Raw genomic sequence first — 19,679 nt, forward strand, 5'->3', positions numbered from 1 at the left:
AGCATTAGACCAGCAGCTCCTGTGTCCCCGCGAGCTAAAATCACTGATTTTCTCTATGGGGTTTGGTGTGGGAGAGTGCATCCATGTTGCTATGCTGTTGTGTGAGCAAACTATCATGTAGCTAACGATGCTAGCTCAAGATATGTTCACATTTTTTTCTGACTCACTTATGTAACGTAAACCCTGTTCTATCTCTTTAATGTTTCCGGTTTTTGCCCCTCCTCCCTCTCAGTTGTAGTTCATCTTCTGCGGCTGTGGTTCCTGAAATGTGTGTCAGAGTGAGACCTCTGTGCGTCGCCCGTCGCTGATAATCAGATCCGCATGAAGCTGCTGTTTCTCGGCTGCCGCTTCTTTTTCGTCGGTGAAGTTTGGAGGAAAAAAAGAAGCGGAAAATTAAAACTTTTCACTTTCCGGTTTTTAACTTCACTCGCCGCGGAGCTCTGACGGGAGAACAGCGGGACTGCGGGGAGCAGGAGTCCGGCGTGGACCAGTCCGAGCCGCCGCCGCCGGATCCGAGCCCAGCGAACATTTTCTTCTGCTTTGACCCGAGATGGAAGCGGAAAACCCGCCCCGGGTTTGTGTGAGTGAGGTCGGTACCGGTGCCGTGAACGCACCACCATTCTCCACCACGACAACAACAACAACTTTTTACTATTATGACGTAAAAACGAGCATTAATCCAGATGTTAGAGAGAAAATGCAGATGTTTTACAACATTTATCTCACATATTTTTCTGTTTTCTCTTGTTTTTCCTGACAAACTCACACGAGGAACGTGTAAATAAGTCCAAAAAGTTACACAACTCAACAAATGTGTTCATGTAAAGAGTTTAACACGCATTATTGATTTAATTATGCATTTATTTGTAGGAAACGTGCACTGGAACCTCAGAGCAGACAAACAAAATGACTCTTGTCTGACATAAATAATATATGTGTATTATTTAAAGAAAAAACCTGATTGATTTAGTTGTTTGCCTTAGTAAAATGTTAGTAAATGGTTAAAAAAGTGTCAGTTATGTCCACAAATCAAAGATATTATCATTGTTTTTTGATGAGTTGGTTAAATATTCACATATAAGAATGTAAAAAAGTAATATTTATATTTCGAAAAACACAAAACAAAATGGATTAGTTGTCAGTCAAACTAGCTGGTGTTTAATTTAGTTATGGATTACTCATCGACGAACTTCAGCAGCAGTGACAACAGTGGTAAAAACGACTGTATGGACTAAAGTTACTAAACTAATACGTTTTTTATGACTGAAAGAGTTAAATTTTAGTGCTCAATTCACTGTAACCATCAATTCCAGTAATAGATTGATTGGATTTGGTGTTTTTTGTGTGTTTTGTATTTGTTACTTGCTGATTTCAGCTTCTTAAATATATATACGTATTTTTATTTTTTTTACGTTGAAATAAACCAAATATCTTGACTTTGTTTAGAGGTTTGGGACATTTTTTCACCTTTCTTTTGACATTGAATGTACCAAACAGTTGATTAATCAGTAATGAAAATAGTCATTTGTTCTCCGTGTATTGATCACACGTTTGTGTAAACATTAAACAGTTGATAAAAATTTCAGAAACAGATTTCAGCCACTTAACAAACGACTCTATGTCTGTTTATGTCTACGATATCTTTAAGAACACGTTCATGTCTTCATCTCACTGTGAGACAGGAAAATGAAGTCTGTAAACCACTCACTCTCCCACACCAAACCCCATAGAGAAAACCAGTGATTTTAGCTGGCGGGGACACAGGAGCTGCTGGTCTTCTGCTGCCTCGTGTGGTCACTTTGTGTCACTGAGGTCAATCTAAATGAAGGATTTTAAATGCGGAATTGACAAAATAAGACATTTGAACGTAGTGATGGAGGCAGCAGTGGATCAACAACTCCTGTGTGTGTGATGTTAAAATCACTGGTTTTCTCTATGGGCTTTGGTGTGGGAGAGTGAGTGGTTTACAAACGTCTGTCTCACAGTGAGATAAAGACGTGAACGTGTTCTTAAAGAGTCTCTGCGTCACTTCCTGGTGAAAAATAAAAACTTTGAACCTTTAACGTGTTGGTTTTGTTCTCGACAGATAACGACGTGATTGAGAGGAAAACAAACTGTTTTTAATGTCGTCCAAGATGGCTGCCAGTGAGAAGAAAGTTTCCCCGCAGGATTTAAACGTGGAGAAGTTGCGACACAGGAGGCGTCAGGAGACGATCGGCTGACGATCAAAGAGTCGGACATCGTTTACTTTTCCTTCGTCTGGATGTCTTTTACCCACGATACCCTCTTCCCGCCCGGATCACGTCACAGATCGCAGTCAATGTCGGCCGACAACAGCCCGCCGCCACTGCCGGCCTCGCCGGCCTCGCCGCGGTCCCTACCTGCCCTCTCTCAGCACTTTGCTCCGCCCACTCCGTCGCCCTCGCCCAGCCCGCCCACCACCCTCTGCAGCCGCCTGTCCAACGGCAGCCAGACGGCTCCGACCGCGCCGAGCCCCACCCACTCGCGGGGGTCGGTCCACGGCGGCGTTTCCTTCCTGCTTCAGATCGGACTCACCCGGGAGACGGTGACCCTTGACCCAGGAGATCACTCGCTGTCGGCCGTCAGGGAGCTCGTCTGCTCCGTCGTGGATCAGAAGGTAATCCTTCCTTCTTTTAACTTTTTTATGCCACAGATTTCCTACGTTTTTTAAATTTTTAGTAATATTTCTGATTCATATTTTTTATCGTTATAAAGACGATTAAAAAAAACTTCCGACACTCACAAAGTCGTCAATGACGTCATGTTTCCCGTGTTTACGAGATGAGTCCGCCTACTTACTTACATCGTTTTTACAAAACGCAAAATGAAACAAAAACAGAACAGAAATGACTATAACCCCTTACCTTAACCCTAAAATCAGGCCTTAACTGTGAAAAAGCCCTTTAAAGTTGACAGAAGTCCCCACAAAGACATAAATACAAGTACACTCACAGACTTATCACTAACCTTAACCACAATTCAAATCTAAGTCGTAAACTTGAACCAGTCGCTCAGAAATGATGAGGTTCCGCCTCATTAGGACCAGGTTTTATGTCTCCATGAGGACGAGGCCAGTGTTTAGGACACGAGAAAAACAGCGACGTCTCCCATGATCTCTCACTTATTCATCCATCCATTTGACTCAGGGACGTTACTTTGAATCAATAATTGAAAGAAACAGGAAGTGAACTTGTTTCAGGACGTCCAATAGAAAACAAAGGAAATAAGAGACAGGAAATGATACATGTTCAGTGTGTGTATATATATATATGTATATATATATATGTATGTGTATATATATGTGTATATATATACACATACATATATACATATATATATATATACAGTATATGTATATATATATATATATGATGACATTCATATTTACAGTCAGTGTCATTGTTTGTAACACACGTAAAAATCCTTATTTGTGTTAAGATCATGTGATACTGATCACAAACTATGATCTATTAGATTTATTATATATACTGTTTTATACGTGAAGGAACAGCCTAGATGTTAAGGGAAAAACATAAATGTTAAGGGAAAAGCATGGATGTTAAGGGAAAAAAAAAAGTTTTTAAATTTATTAAGTTTGTAAATGTATTCTTATTTTATTCGTATTCTTTTAACTGCAATTTTATTTTTAGGTTTATTCTCACTTATTCTTATAGTTCTTAACTTTGTAAATTTAAAAAAAAAAATTGCTGCTACAATATTCGTTACCTTTGTACACTGGAGCGCTGTGACGAAAGAATTTCCCGCAAGGGATTAATAAATATATTCTATATATATATGTGTATATATATATATATATGTATACATATATATATGTATATATATATATTCTATTCTATTCTAAACATGGACGTTAAGTGAAAAGCATGAATTTTAATGGAAAACATGGACGTTAAGGGAAAAGCATGGATTTTAATGGAAAACATACGTTAAGGGAAAAGTGTGAATGTTAAGGAAAAACATTGATGTTAAGGGAAAAGTGTGGATGTTAAGGGAAAAACATTGACATTAAGGGAAAACTGGACATGTTAAGGGAAAAACATTGACACTAAGGGAAAACTGGACATGTTAAGGGAAAAACATTGACTGTAAGGGAAAAGCTTGGCTGTGAAGGGAAAAAAATACATTCATAAAAAACATGGAAGTTAAGGGGGGAAAAGGACACTAAGGGAAAATCATGTGAGTTGAGGGAGAAACTTGGAAATGAAGGGAAAAGCATAGATGTTAAGAAAAAAAACCCATGGACATTAAGGGAAAACAAGGTTGTTAAGGGAAGAAGAAACGACCTGTGTGCAGCTTATTTCATATGTCAAGAGAAAGACTCTAAACATTTATATTGTGATATATGTTGATGATATTGAAAGTATATGATTATTCCCCATAAACTCCCATGATGCTCCTGTGTCTGTGTCAGGAAAAGGAGACGCTGGTTTCCTGGTCGCTGACGCTGACTCAGCGCTCTGTGTTTCCTCTTTAGCAGCTGCGTGTGTGTGTGTGTGTGTGTGTGTGTGTGTGTGTGTGTGTGTGTGTGTAGTTCCTCAGCGCGTCAGGTCACATGATCATCATGACATCACAGTGTATTTACACACACACACACAAACACACACTTATATCTCAGGTTTTCATCCATCCGTTTCCAAAAATGAGGAAGTGTAATTGTTTAAAGGTGGAGTTCAGGGTTTTTATGTGTGCGAGTATGAATCCACCAGAACCAGTGATTCATTTAAGATGAAGTACGTCTACTGAGATAAGGTGAATATGTTTTCACCTTATCTTAACTTTTTCTGACCAGAAACTAAAGTTTGTAAAGCACTCACTCTCCCGCACCAAAGCCCACAGAGAAAAGCAGTGATTTTAACATCACACACACACAGGAGCTGTTGATCCACGGCTCAGTGACACAAAGTGACCACACGAGGCAGCAGAGGACCAGCAGCTCCTGTGTGTGTGATGCTAAAATCACTGATTTTCTCTCTGATGAAACAGCGATAACTGAACGTCAGTCCTTTTACACCAGAGAGTTTCTTGTTGCCGCGGAGACGACGCGCGTGTACCTGCGTCCTCCGCTCAGCTGGTTTCCACGGTGACCAAGGCCAGGTGGTGGTCGAGGAGGAGAAGAAAGAGAAGGAGACAGATTTGTGTTTTAATGGTCACTTCATCCACTCACACAGCTCAGTGACTCCGTGTCTTGTGATGTTGGAGCATGAATCAGTTGTGTTGTGTTGTGTTGTGTTGTGTGGTGCAGATACAAGGACACACAGTTTGTCTGTTCACCTTCTTTCCCTTCATTTGAACGACAGAACAGATGAAGCTCGTGTTGTTTTGTAAAGTGAAAAATCATTCGTTCAAATTCAGAAAGTGAAAAGTGAAGTCATGAGATTTTAAAAAACATTAACGTCAAAAAAACACTCGGCTTAACTTTCCCAACTCCATTTGTCGCAATCATGGGATTAAAATAGAAGGTGACCTCTGACCCTGAACGTCTCACAGCTGCTCCTGCTGTTACTGCTGCTGCTGTTACTGCTGCTGCTGTTACTGCTGTTACTGCTGCTGTTACTGCTGCTGCTGCTGCTACTGCTGTTACTGCTGCTGTTACTGCTGCTGCTGTTACTGCTGCTGCTGCTGTTGCTGCTGCTGCTGCTGCTTCATCCTGTTGTTTCCTGAGCGACAGCAGCTCAGTGTGTGAGCGGATGCAGGGGGAAAACAGGAGCTCAGTCAGTTTAGCCTCAATATTTCCCATCAGCTCGTCGCTCCAGGCTCACTAACTAACTAACTAACTAACTAACTAACTAACTAAAACTAACTCACTCCCTCAAAAACAATGAACAGATGAAGTGATGGTGATCGTTATCTGCGTTTTATTCAAAATAACTGAAGATGAAATCCCGCCAGGTGGAAGGTCACTAAAGAACAGTAGGTAATTGTGGCTTTATACACATGCTCTCCACACTGGATTAAGATTATATAATCTGGATGATGGGATTACGCACACATGCAAACATATACATCATGTACAGACTGTGTCGGTGATGTTTAACGTGTCCTGGGTTACTGCTCTTCACCAACACGTGGTATTAACTCCTCCCACTACCACCAGGACTCCACCCACAACATCACATCCCAGCATGAGAACTCTCACCCCTGAGGTCAAAGGTTACAGCCGGCCCTGGAGGTGTTTTTGCCCTCAGCGACACTAACGACAGGAGTGAGGTCGTCAGAAATCTGTGTGTGTCTGAATGTGTGTGTGTGTGTGTGTATGTGTGTGTGTCTGTATATGTGTGTGTGTGTGTGTATGTGTGTGTGTGTCTATGTGTGTGTGTGTGTGGGTCTATGTGTGTGTATGTGTGTGGGTCTGTTTATGTGTGTGTGTGTGTGTCTGTATGTGTGTGGGTCTGTTTATGTGTGTGTGTGTCTGTATGTGTGCGTGCGTGTCTGTGTTTGTGTTCGTGTGTGTGTCTGTGTGTGTGTGTGTTAATCCTGGTTAATGGAGGATTAACCATAAATGTGAGGATCAGTGTGGACTAAACACACACACAGTTCAGTCCATTAACTGAACTGTGTGTGTGTTCACCTCAGAGGAGGTTTGTGCCGGTCATCAGCAGCAGTAACAGCAGCAGTTACAGCAGCAGTAACAGCAGCAGTTACAGCAGCAGTAACAGCAGCAGGAGTTACAGCAGCAGTTACAGCAGCAGTAACGACAGCAGCAGCAATAACAGCAGCAGTAACAGCAGCAGGTACGAAGCAGCAGTAACGGCAGCGGCAGCAGTTACAGCAGTAACAGCAGTTATGCAGCAGTTACAGCAGCAGTAACAGTAGCAATAACAGCAGCAGCCGTTGCAGCAGCAGTAACAGCAGCATTTACAGCAGTTACAGCAGCAGTAACAGCAGCAGTAACAGCAGCAGTAACAACAGCGCAGCGTTACAGGTAACAGCAGTTACACTAGTTACAGCAGTTACAGCAGTTACAGCAGCAGCAGCAGTTACAGCAGTTACAGCAGCCAGCAGCAGTAACAGCGCATTTACAGCAGTAACAGCAGCAGTAACAGCAGCAGTAACAACAGAAGTAACAGCAGCAGTTACAGCAGTAACAGCAGTTACACTAGTTACAGCAGTTACAGCAGTAATTAGCAGTTGCAGCATTTACAGCAGTTACAGCAGCAGTAACGGCAGCATTTACAGCAGTTAGCAGCAGCAGTAACAGCAGCAATAACAGCAGCAGTTACAGCAGCAATAACAGCAGCAGTTACAGCAGGCGGCTGGTTACAGCAGTAACAGCAGCAGTTGCAGCAGTTACAGCAGTTACAGCAGCAGTTGCAGCAGTTACAGCAGTTACAGCAGTTACAGCAGCAGTAACAACAGCAGTTACAGCAGCAGTAACAGCAGCAGTTACAGCAGCAGTTACAGCAGTAACAGCAGCAGTTACAGCAGTAACAGCAGCAGTTACAGCAGTAACAGCAGCAGTGACACAAACTCATCATATACATAAAAACACAATCATATAAAAGACACACAATAACCACAAACATAACAAACAAAAGTCAGTCAGAGACACTGTCCCCTCATCTGTGTCCACGTGCTTGAGTTTGTTTCCTGTCCAGAGAAATCAGTTTGTGTCGTTTGTTTGATGCTGGTGTGAAGTCACATGATTCACGAGTGCACGGTGTCAGTGACAGGAGCTCAGCCAATATTCATGAGTGTGTGTGTGTGTGTGTGTGTCTGTCTCCTGCCTCGTCACCTGTGGCTGTGTTTCCTGCTGCTGCTGCTGCTGCTGCTAACATCCTGCAGCTCGAGGCAGGAAGCTGCTCCACCTGCACAAGCATCTCACACACACACACACACACCACACACACAGAACAAATGTTTTTTTACTTTTTCTACTAATTCTGATTCTGTAAACATTTCACAATAAAAGCCTTGTCCTACACAGGAAACAAATACAAGAAAACACGCAGGATGGTGATCTTGTGTGGAACTTAATATCTCTTAAACGTACATTAAGAAGATATTTAAAAAAGTGGGATTTATTTTGATTGACAGCCAGACATTTAAAAGCAAAAATGTTGTTTAAATGATTCAAACTGAGTGAAAAACTAGATGTTTGCTTGTTGCTTTCACTGCATGAAATTTCCAAATAACCAAACCCTGACCTCCTCTTCTTCCTTGTCCTCCTCTACCTCAGTTTCCTGAATGCGGATTCTTTGGGATGTACGACAAGATCCTGCTCTTCCGGCACGACCTGAACTCAGACAACATCCTGCAGCGGCTGACGTCGGCAGAGGAGATCCATGAGGGCGACCTGGTTGAGGTGGTTTTGTCTGGTAAGAAAGCAGCAACTTTCACTGTTTAAAGTCAGTTTAATGGAGCTAAGGTCGTAGTCAGACTAAGGCCGTAGTCAGACTAAGGTCGTAGTCAGTCTAAGATTGTAGTCAGACTAAGGTCGTAGTCAGACTAAGGTCGTAGTCACACTAATGCCTTAGTCAGACTAAGGCCGTAGTCAGACTAAGGTTGTAGTCAGACTAATGCCGTAGTCAGTCTAAGATTGTAGTCAGACTAAGGTCATAGTCAGACTAAGGCCGTAGTCAGACTAAGGCTGTAGTCAGACTAAGGCCATAGTCAGACTAGGGTTGTAGTCACACTAAGGTCGTAGTCAGACTAAGGTTGTAGTCACCCTAAGGTCGTAGTCAGACTAAGGCCGTAGTCAGACTAAGGTCAGTCAGACTAGGGTCAGACTCAAGCTTGTAGGTCAGACTAAGGTTCAGACTAAGGTCATAGTCAGACTAGGTCGCAGTCAGACTAAGTTTGTAGTCAGACTAAGGTTGCAAGACTAAGGGAAGTCACACTAATGCCGTAGTCAGACTAACGTAGTCAGACCAGGTCATAGTCACACTGGTCGTAGTCAGACTAAGGCTGTAGTCAGACTAAGGTCATAGTCACACTAAGGTCGTAGTCAGACTAAGGCCGTAGTCAGTCTAAGATTGTAGTCAAAGATTGTAGTCAGACTAAGGTCATAGTCAGACTAAGGCCGTAGTCAGTCTAAGATTGTAGTCAAAGATTGTAGTCAGACTAAGGTCATAGTCAGACTAAGGCCGTAGTCAGACTAAGGTCATAGTCAGACTAGGGTCGCAGTCAGACTAAGTTTGTAGTCAGACTAAGGTTGTAGTCAGACTAAACTCATAGGTCAGACTAAGGTTGTAGTCAAACTAAGGTCCTAGTCGTTCTAAGATTGTAGTCAGACTAGGGTCGCAGTCAGACTAAGATCGCAGTCAGACTAAGCTTGTAGTCAGACTAAGCTCATAGTCAGACTAAGGCTGCATTCACACCAGCTCCTTCTTCATCAAATCCTATTCCTTTCGCTCTGAAAGTCTGGTTGGTTTGGGGAGGTTGTGAACGCACAACTGAACTCTGATGCTCATCAAAAAAGTGAACTCTGGTCCGCCTGAAAACGTTGGACTCAGCTCACTTCAAGCCAAGCAAGTGCAGGAAGCAGCCTACTACGCAGGGCATTGTGGGTAAACACAATCAGAACATGTGACGGGAGAAACGTCAGCGTTTGTGTGTGTGGTACGTTCACTGTGTGATGGTGATCATTCAACTCAAGCCTTAAAAACTTCATAACCTGATGAATTAAAAGACGTTTCTGAGGATTTTATGAATCTAAATAGGATTTTGATTTATGAAAATCTCATGTGAAACATCACAGTTTTATTTGTCGTATTCAGAGTATCAGGAAAACGGCGTTCATTTAGATTTCCCATTCTTCTCGTTTAACTTGATTTTATTTGTTTTTATCTCAGTTTCATCTCCGTCATGTTAATCCAGCTCTGAGGAGACAGTGGGTGTGAGACTCAGATCTAGTTCCCTTCACCGCAGCGTCTCCCTGGATCACTCTACGCGCCACTCTCACTATAATATTGTGTTATAGGATTGTCATTTCCTGAGTGCTGTTGACAGGTCTGGCTGTAAAACCTTAAAACTGACACCATTCAACAGCTCGGCACTCAGACGCCGAGCAGCAGGTTTATGTTACACTGCAGGAGGAAAACAAACCGCAACAGGTTCAATCCCGCGACCACTTCCTCCTCCTCCTGCTGCTGCTGCTGCTGCTGCAGCAAACCTGTGCTGCTTTATGTCTTTATTACCGTCGCTGTTCATGCTGCTTCTGTTACCACAGAGCTAGAGGAGGAGGATGCTGACAACCATGGCATGTATTGTGAAGTGTGGATGTAGCAGAGACACAAGAAACAGAGTAAAATCTATCTAACCACTCACTCTCTCACACCAAAGCCCATGGAGAAAACCAGTGATTTTAGCTCGCAGGGACACAGGAACTGCTGGTCTACTGCTGCCTCGTGTGGCCACTTTGTGTCACTGAGGTCAATCTAAATGAATTTTAAAAGCCGAATTTTACAAAATAAGACAGTGAGCGTTTTATAAACTTCAGTCTCCCGTTGGTAAAGTCTGTCTCACAGTGAGATAAAGCAGAGAAAATGTTCTTAAAGACATCGTAGACTTAAACTGACATAGACTTTAAAAGTTGAGACTTTTCTTGGTGCAAAAAACACATGGATTGTCTTTTTCTTTCTCTAATTTAATCTCAATGTCCCTGATTGTGTAAGGTATCAGTATTAAAGACTTTGACTTGAAATTTTTATTTATTTTTTCATTTTTTTAACTAGATCAGGAGCAATATAATTTGCAATAAAAGGGAGTTTGGATGATGGGTTATTACTATTATTATTATTATTGTTGTTGTTCTTTCAGCTCTGGCCACAGCTGAAGACTTCCAGATCCGACCTCACACGCTGTACGTTCACTCGTACAAGGCCCCAGCGTTCTGCGATGACTGTGGGGAGATGCTGTGGGGACTCGTCCGACAAGGCCTCAAGTGTGAAGGTAACAACAGCCAGGTTTTAGGTCAAATAGGAGAGTGAATGGTTTTCAAACTTCAGTTTAGAAACAACTGCAAACTCTTGTGTTTGACGCATTCTATCCAAAAATGTGCCTCAGAACTTTGAAATGTATGTACACATGTACACATGTATATATATATATGTATGGTATAATATTGCTGTTGGCTCCGCAGGATGTGGACTGAACTACCACAAACGATGTGCGTTTAAGATCCCCAACAACTGCAGCGGCGTTAAGAAGAGGAGGCTGTCCAACGTGTCCCTTTCGGGCGCCGTCCTGTCCGTCAATCGTCCTCCTTCTACTGAGTTCAGCCCGGTACCACAGGAGGAGGTGGGTTTGAGAACTTAGCTCTTTTCTTCCTGTAGCTGTCGTGTGTGTATATGTAGTCAGACTAAGGTCATAGTCGGATTAAGGTCATAGTCAGACTAAGGTCACATTCAGACTAAGGTAGTAGTCGGACTAAGGTAGTAGTCAGACTAAGGTCATAGTCGGACTAAGGTAGTAGTCAGGTTAAGGTAGTAGTCGGACTAAGGTAGTAGTCGGACTAAGGTAGTAGTCAGACTAAGGTCACAGTCGTCATACTATTGTTTATATTAGTTATTGTTTGTTTTGTTTAGTTAAGTGAATCAATAATCCTGCCCAGCAAGTTTTGCACAAGTAAAATACTCGGCTTAACTAAGTTAAGGGAGACTCATTTTAAGTAAACATATGTCACATGACAAAATTTGCCTTTTTACAAACATAAACCTTACAGGTTTTTTTTGCTTTAAAACTTTAAAATGTGTCATATAAGTTATGTTAGTTTTTTAAAAACACTGGTTCTTATATCATCTGATACACAAACGTTGTGTTAGAAATGAAAAGAAATAGAAGTGAAACAATATATTTGTGTGCATATAAGAAGGAAATTTAAAAAAATGCAGATGTTGAAAAGAAAAGCAGATGTGACTCATTCACAAATTGTTTTCCCCGTCTGTTCCACCAGCTGCGCCCCCTGCTGGGTGCTGTGAAGCGCAACTCCCTGCTCAGTGGACGTCCCATCTGGATGGAGAAGATGGTGCTGGGACGAGTCAAAGTCCCCCACACCTTCTCCGTCCACACGTACACTCGTCCCACCATCTGTCAGTTCTGCAAACGTCTGCTGAAAGGACTTTTCCGACAGGGGATGCAGTGCAAAGGTGACAATGATCCAAAAATCTGAAAAGAATTATTCTATCATTATTATCATTATTATTATTATTATTATTATCTGAAGTACAATGATGCCTTCGGGTTCCCTGTTCGGTTTGACCATGAGAAATTCACTATGTTCACTGTTATAATGTTAAAACCAGAAAAGGCAGTAAAATATCATTCTGTATGCAGACGACGTGATGAAATATGTTTGAATACGTTTGTTTGTGCTTCCTCAGATTGTAAATTTAACTGTCATAAGAGATGTGCGGCCAAAGTTCCTCGCGACTGCCTCGGCGAGGTGGACTTTAATGGGGGTGAGTCGTCATTTATATTTAACTTTAAAAAGTCTCACTTTATCATTCATGACACTTTTCCACGAGGACTGAACCATTTGTAATCTAATCCAACTACTTTACTTTACACTTTTACCTTACCTTATATTAGCTTTCTTCCTTTTACTTTACTTTATCTTACTTTGCTGACCTGAATTTACAATTTATTTTACCTCACTTTACCTTTCTTCATTTTACTTAACTTTAGTTTACATACTTTACTTTACCTATTTTACTTAATTTTACCTTACCTTAGATTAGTTTTCTTCATTTTACTCTGCTGACTTCATTTTACTTTACTTTACTTTACTTGACTTTACTGACTTCACTTCTCTTTACTTTACTTTACCTTACCTTACTTTACTTTACTGACTTTACTTGACTTGACTGACTTCACTTCTCTTTACTTTACTTTACTTTACTTTACTTTACCTTACCTTACCTTACCTTACCTTACCATACTTTACTTTACTTTACTTTACTTTACTTTGTTTTTACTGTCTTCCCACAGTTTAATAAAGTTTTTTACTGTCCATCTGTCTATCTCTGTCCAGAGCCGGCCAGTCCCAGTCTGGACTCTGAGGCGACGATGGAGGTGGACACGTGTGACACGTGTGACACATGTGACGTCAGCAGTGATGGAGGTCAGAGCATGGACGAGCAGGACGAGTCGTCCACGCCCGAGGACAAGCTCTTCTTCATCGAGGGTCCGTGTGCGGACGGCGAGAGAGATGACGAGACGCTGCGGGCTGTCAGGTGACGTCAGCGTCCTCTGGTGTTTTAAATAAATAAACGCAGCTCCTTCTGAGAGTGTGTTTTATTGGTTCGCCCCGCAGCCCGTCCACCAGTACCAACATCCCTCTGATGAGAGTGGTTCAGTCCATCAAACACACCAAGAGGAAAAGCTCCACGGTGGTGAAGGAGGGATGGATGGTGCACTACACCAGCCACGACAACCTGGTGAATGCATGCGCACACACACACGCACACACACACACACACACACACGTCCATTCGTCTCCCTGACGATGTGATGTGTGTCCTTGTGTCTTTGCAGAGGAAGAGACATTACTGGAGACTGGACACCAAGAGTCTGACTCTGTTTCAGAATGAAAGTGGAGCCAAGTTTTACAAGGTAATCAGCAGCAGCAGCAGCAGCAGCAGCAGCAGCAGCAGCTCCGGTTTCACACGGAGGAGTCGAGTTTCAGACTCTGTCCATCACTGTTTGTTTACAACTGCATTATTCACTCTGGTTTCCCACCAGAGTCTGAGCCGAGTTATTTTGCTCTCACCAAAGCCCATAGAGAAATCAGTGGTTTTAGCTCACAGGGACACAGGACCTGCTGGTCTTCTGCTGCCTCGTGTGGTCACTTTGTGTCACTGAGGTCAACCGGAACAAAGGATTTCAAAAGGCGAATTGACAAAATAAGACGTTTGAACTCAGGGATGGAGGCAGCAGTGTGTGCTGTGATGTTAAAATCACTGATTTTCTCTATGGGCTTTGGTGTGGGAGAGTGAGTGTTTGGGAAAAGTGACCTTAACTGAAGTTTCCTGTTTGAAGAGTTCGTCTAATAGTGAGATAAAGTGGCAGAAGAGCTTTGGCTCAGGTTGAAATGAGTTTTTAAGAAGAATGAAGAATAATCCTCTGGGTGTGTGTGAGGCGATTGTGACGGATGTGACGGGTCGCAGTCGGTCTGTGCAGCTCCATCACTTTCCTCCTCCCACTTTCATCTGGTGACCTGCTGACCTTCATCACAAAGACCAGCAGGAACCGGCCTTTGAAGGTGAGGTCTGAGGGATCTGTGGCTCGCCGCCACCTCGCGTACGTCCCGGCCTTTTAATCACAGGGCGACGGGAGGGCGGGGCCAGTGGCACGAACTTGGCAAAACACGAGACGTTCACGGATTCGGCAGAACTTCAAACGTCTCCTTCACACGTTTGATCCGGCAGGGGTCAGAGTTGAAACAGCGAGACTCACAGAGCGTCTCACACTCCAGCAGATTAAAAAACCTGCGCAAACCCCTCCCCCCCTTACGTCTCACTTCCTGTCTCCCGTGTCCCCGTCACACGCCAGGAGATCCCGCTCTCCGAGATCCTGCAGGTGGAGCCGGCGCAGGACTTCGGCCGCCTGCCGCAGGGCAGCAGACCGCACTGTTTCGAGGTGACCACGGCGAGTGTGGTGTACTACGGCGGTGAGGACGGCGGTGGCGTCGGACTGCACCACAACCCCGTTCTGGCCGCGTCCGGGGTGGGGCGGGACGTGGGACAGAGCTGGGAGAAGGCGATCCGACAGGCGCTGATGCCCGTGACGCCAAAGGCCAGTGTGGGCACCGGACCAGGCAAGGACCACAGTGAGTAACACACACACACACACTGAGCCTTTAAAGGGATAGTTCAGGACCAGACTCCACTGTGAGTAAAAACATGTCTCACCTTAGTTTCCTGACATCCATTTGTTGCAATCTGCAGACTCACCATTAGAGGTCACTACTTCTTGGACACTGGGCGATCAGAGTCTACGTCAGTTTGAGTCTACGACGTCTTTAAGAACACGTTCACGTCTTTATCTCACTGTGAGACAGACTTTGTAAACCACTCACTCTCCCACACCAAAGTCCATAGAGAAAATCAGTGATTTTAACATCACACACACAGGAGTTGTTGATCCACTGCTGCCTCCATCACTAGGTTCAAATGTCTTATTTTGTAAAATTCGGCATTAAAAATCCTGCATTTGGATTTATGTCAGTGACACAAAGTGACCACACGAGGCAGCAGTAGACCAGCAGCTCCTGTGTCCCCGCCAGCTAAAATCACTGATTTTCTCCATGGGGTTTGGTGTGGGAGAGTGAGTGGTTTACAAACTTCAGTTTCCTGTTGGTAAAGTCTGTTTTCAGGCTGGTTGTCAGCAGCAGGGGGCGCTCACAGTTTAGTCCTCATACACACACACACACACACGCTCACACAGGGATTTCAGAGGATTTTCGGCTTCACCTCAGGTTAATGTGTTTTTTTAAGTTTCACCACTAAAAGGAGATTTTTTTTTTTGTCACTAAACGACTAAAACGGTGGCATTAAAATAATAAATGTTCCACCTGCTCAGTGATTAATGTCAAGCTGCACTTTCCCTCCAAAAATAGACGGCGTGTCAATAAGTTAATGGACGATGATGTAACCGAGCGGACGAGGTGACGAGACTCAAACAATGATGAGAAGAAACAACACAAACAAGGATGCAACAACAACACAATCATCAGTTTAACTGATTTATGTGTCATTTACTGCACTTATACACATTCACAGTCCATATTGATCAATAATTCAAAAATAAATCTCTATGCTCAGTTAAATCTGAAAATAAACCAAAAAAACCTACCGCGATTTTTCACAATAAAAGTCCTCCAGAGACGATGTTATGGGCTTTTATTGTGAAAGAACGCATCATAATGATATCTGATAGATAACTTTTTAAGATTTAAATGGGTTTAAATTCGACCCAACTTTATTTATAAAGCAACAGAATGACAAAATAAAAGCTCTCACATGTTGTCCCACACCGTCACTGCCTCGTGTCAATAAAATTATGTAAACGCTCTCTGGACGATGACCTAACCCGTGACCTCAATATGAGAAGGCCGCCCCCTGCAGCAGACTGTAGGTATTGATTACAGAGCGATGACCCGATCAAAGCCGCCGCCCCGGATCTCATCGGAAATCAATATCAGCTCGTCAGGATTTCCTGCTCACACACGACTGCCCTCGGTTTTCTTTTTTTAACGTCAGAGTGAATTAACGCAGCTGTGTCACACACACACACAGACAGGAAACGGAGGCTTTTATTTTGGTGAAATAGTTGGTAACAGCGTGTGGTTTCCTCACGTCACGTTGTTATCTCGGCTGGAAATCCATCGACTCGCTCGTCGTCCAACAAAGAAACAGGAAATGAGGTTTTAATGATTCCAGAAGGTTAAGAAAATAAAAGCACACACACACACACACAAGTTTTTACATGCGTTTTGTTTTCTCTCCTCAGAAGAAATTTCCATGAGCATATCAGTGTCCAACTCCCAGATCCAAGAGAACGTGGTGAGTCACGGTTTGAACTTTTTATTCACAGCTTTTATTTTGGTATGTGAACATTTAAAGGCGTCTAAGTCTCTGTGTCGTTCAGGACATCAGCTCAGTCTATCAGATCTTCGCTGACGAGGTTCTCGGCTCGGGACAGTTTGGGATCGTGTACGGAGGTGAGGCTCTCGCACAGTAACGATGTTAAACTGAAGGAAACTGTAAAAACAAGCGCCGTCGTCGTCGTCCTCTGCAGGGAAACACAGGAAGAGCGGCAGAGACGTCGCCATCAAGATCATCGACAAGATGAGGTTCCCCACCAAACAGGAGAGTCAGCTGAGGAACGAGGTGGCCATCCTGCAGGTAACCACGCACACACACACACAGCGCCCCCACCTGGCGACGGCAGGAAAGCACACGTGTGTTCTTCTCCCCGTCAGAACCTGCATCACCCCGGCATCGTGAACCTGGAGTGCATGTTCGAGACGCCGGAGCAGGTGTTTGTCGTCATGGAGAAGCTGCACGGCGACATGTTGGAGATGATTCTGTCGAGCGAGCGGAGCCGTCTACCCGAGCGCCTCACCAAGTTCCTGGTCACGCAGGTGAGCCACGCCCACCGGCTCCGCCTCTCCGACGTCGACGTCTTCTACGTCAAGTCGTTCCCTCTGGCGAAAAATGCGATGTTGGCGTAGTTCGCTACTGGAGGGCTCTACGGCGCCCCCTGCGGTGAAAACAGAGGCCAAATTGAGTTCCACAGAATTTCCCGAAACTTGGCGTGACGATGTTCTCGACCAAGACGGACAAAAAAGTCGACCGTAACCGCGGCCTCAACTCAACAGGAAGTGGGTTATTTGGAATTTTGCCGTCCATTTTGGAGATTTGCACCTTCGTGAATGAGCGAACTCGTCCGAGCGCGTTTGTCGTACCGACATAAAAAAAAAAACGCACCGATCTGTACTCTACACGGCTCTCCACGTTATGGCGAATTTCTACCTGTTTTCTATTATTTTGGTCAAGATAATCGCGATGTTTGTGGTTTCCATGTCGTGTTGATGATGGGAGTTCTTCTGCAGATCCTCGTCGCTCTCCGACATCTTCACTTCAAGAACATCGTCCACTGCGACCTGAAGCCCGAGAACGTCCTGCTGGCCTCGGCGGAACCGTTCCCTCAGGTGAAACTCTGCGACTTCGGCTTCGCTCGGATCATCGGGGAGAAGTCTTTCCGCCGCTCGGTGGTCGGCACGCCGGCGTACCTGGCGCCGGAGGTTCTCCGCAGCAAGGGCTACAACCGCTCGCTGGACATGTGGTCGGTGGGCGTCATCATCTACGTCAGTCTGAGCGGGACGTTCCCCTTCAACGAGGACGAGGACATCAACGACCAGATCCAGAACGCCGCCTTCATGTACCCGCCAAACCCGTGGAAGGAGATCTCGGAGCAGGGTGAGACATAGCGGCCATGAAGGACCGAGATCTTCTGCTGAAAGTGTGGTTGTATAAAGTTCTGACGACGTCAGTTAGAGAGGGATTTTGGCTTTTTATTGAAGGGTTGCCAGTTTGAATTCCAACAAGGCAAGGGCTGTGATGCCCCTGAGCAAGATCCCATGAAGTCCACGATGTCTTAAGAACACGTTCACGTCTTTATATCACTGTAAACCACTCACTCTCCCACACCAAAGTCCATAGAGAAAATCAGTGATTTTAGCGGGCGGGGACACAGGAGCTGCTGGTCCTCTGCTGCCTCGTGTGGTCACTTTGTGTCACTGACGTCAATCCAAACAAAGACTTTCAAAAGCCGAATTGACAAAATCAGACATTTGAACTTAGTGATGGAGGCAGCAGTGGATCAACAACTCCTGTGTGTGTGTGTGTGTGTGTGTGTGATGTTAAAATCACTGATTTTCTCTGTGGGCTTTGGTGTGGGAGAGTGAGTGGTTTACAAACTTGACTGTCGTTTGTGTGTTTACAGCCACAGATCTGATCAACAACCTGCTGCAGGTGAAGATGAGGAAGCGCTACAGCGTGGACAAATCGCTGAGTCATCCCTGGCTACAGGTAACGGAAACGTCACGTCGCAAACAAGCGGCCACGCCCCCTCCCTCCCCAAAGTGTCCATGTTCCTCAATCTCGCGATACTACGCCGATGTAGCGTCAAATCCGTTTGTAACTGAAGGAAACGAGATTCATTCTCACTGTAAACTTCAGCGTCACGTCTGTGAACTTGTCAAAGAATACGCAGTAGTAGTTTGTTGAATGGCCACTTGGGGGCGGTGTTAATCGTCTTAATCACTAGTTTCAGGTCATTCAGAGGAAAATCCCGAGGACTGAAAAGTGTCAGGAAAACATCTTTATGTACAGGTTGTTTTTCGCTAATGGTTACCTTGTCGTGACTCCGCCCCCCCCTCCCCCCCTGCAGGACTATCAGACCTGGCTGGACCTGCGCGAGTTTGAGACGCGGCGAGGCGAGCGCTACATCACCCACGAGAGCGACGACGCCCGCTGGGAGGAGCACGCCGACGAGCGCGGCCTCTACTGCCCCAGACACTTCATCATGTCCCCGAACCTGGACGACATGGACGAGGACCCCTAGTGGCCACAAGCGGCAGAGTCCGAGGACAGAGGCCTGTTGTCAACTGTTGCCGTGGAGACGGTGTGGTAACCACAGCGCCGTGGTCAGTGAGCTCCGGGCGGGAAACTGTCGTAAGGAAATCAGGTCCATTTTGTTTTTTGAGTTCTTCTACAACTGTGAAGTGAAATGTGAGTAAATAAATGTTCAGTCTCTGTCAAAAACTGAGACGCGAGAGACTGAAATAAACCCAGACTTTCTTGTTAATCCGTGCAGAGAGGACGAGACGGGTGTTGTCACGTGTTTTAGTTTAAACCTGAAGAAACAAAAACGTTGTTTTGAAGTGTGTCATGTGACACAAACCAGCCTGAGGAACGTGTGAACGTCTTTATCTCACTGTGAGACAGGAAACTGAAGTTTGTAAACCACTCACTCTCCCACACCAAAGCCTATAGAGAAAATCAGTGATTTTAGCTCACGGGGACACAGGAGCTGCTGGTCGACTGCTGCCTCGTGTGGTCACTTTGTGTCACTAAATTAAATCAGAATGAAGGATTTTAAATGCCGAATGTTACAAAATAAGATGTTTGAAC

At 44.4% G+C, this 19,679-nt stretch overlaps 1 protein-coding gene across 2 annotated transcripts; it reads left to right on the forward strand.

Annotated features, from left to right (window-relative positions):
* The first annotated feature begins 273 nt into the window (after nucleotides 1-273).
* LOC122784204 (serine/threonine-protein kinase D3-like) lies at nucleotides 274-19,341 on the forward strand. Of its 2 annotated transcripts, none has more exons than XM_044049360.1 (18): nucleotides 274-589; nucleotides 2,087-2,638; nucleotides 8,219-8,357; nucleotides 10,801-10,932; nucleotides 11,123-11,280; nucleotides 11,936-12,128; nucleotides 12,363-12,440; nucleotides 13,013-13,214; nucleotides 13,295-13,418; nucleotides 13,516-13,593; nucleotides 14,533-14,809; nucleotides 16,492-16,544; nucleotides 16,630-16,702; nucleotides 16,780-16,886; nucleotides 16,964-17,125; nucleotides 17,597-17,963; nucleotides 18,490-18,575; nucleotides 18,937-19,341. In XM_044049360.1, the coding sequence occupies exons 2-18, from the start codon at nucleotides 2,264-2,266 to the stop codon at nucleotides 19,108-19,110; spliced, it is 2,778 nt and encodes a 925-aa protein (XP_043905295.1). In that variant the 5' UTR covers nucleotides 274-589; nucleotides 2,087-2,263; the 3' UTR covers nucleotides 19,111-19,341. The 2 variants fall into 2 exon arrangements, with proteins under 2 accessions (XP_043905295.1, XP_043905296.1); XM_044049361.1 differs by having other exon boundaries at nucleotides 16,495-16,544.
* The last annotated feature ends 338 nt before the right edge of the window (nucleotides 19,342-19,679 follow it).

The sequence above is a fragment of the Solea senegalensis genome, linkage group LG17, assembly GCF_019176455.1.
Source record: "Solea senegalensis isolate Sse05_10M linkage group LG17, IFAPA_SoseM_1, whole genome shotgun sequence".
NCBI lineage: Eukaryota > Metazoa > Chordata > Actinopteri > Pleuronectiformes > Soleidae > Solea > Solea senegalensis.

What these genes read in the sequence shown, in the direction of transcription:
- LOC122784204 (XM_044049360.1), top strand. Translation starts at nt 2,264, where the DNA reads ATGTCTTTTACCCACGATACCCTCTTCCCGCCCGGATCACGTCACAGA. An exon ending in ACAAGGCCTCAAGTGTGAAG is followed by an intron (nt 10,933 to 11,122) that starts GTAACAACAGCC and finishes TTGGCTCCGCAG; the next exon opens with GATGTGGACTGAACTACCAC. An exon ending in CCCAGATCCAAGAGAACGTG is followed by an intron (nt 16,545 to 16,629) that starts GTGAGTCACGGT and finishes TGTGTCGTTCAG; the next exon opens with GACATCAGCTCAGTCTATCA.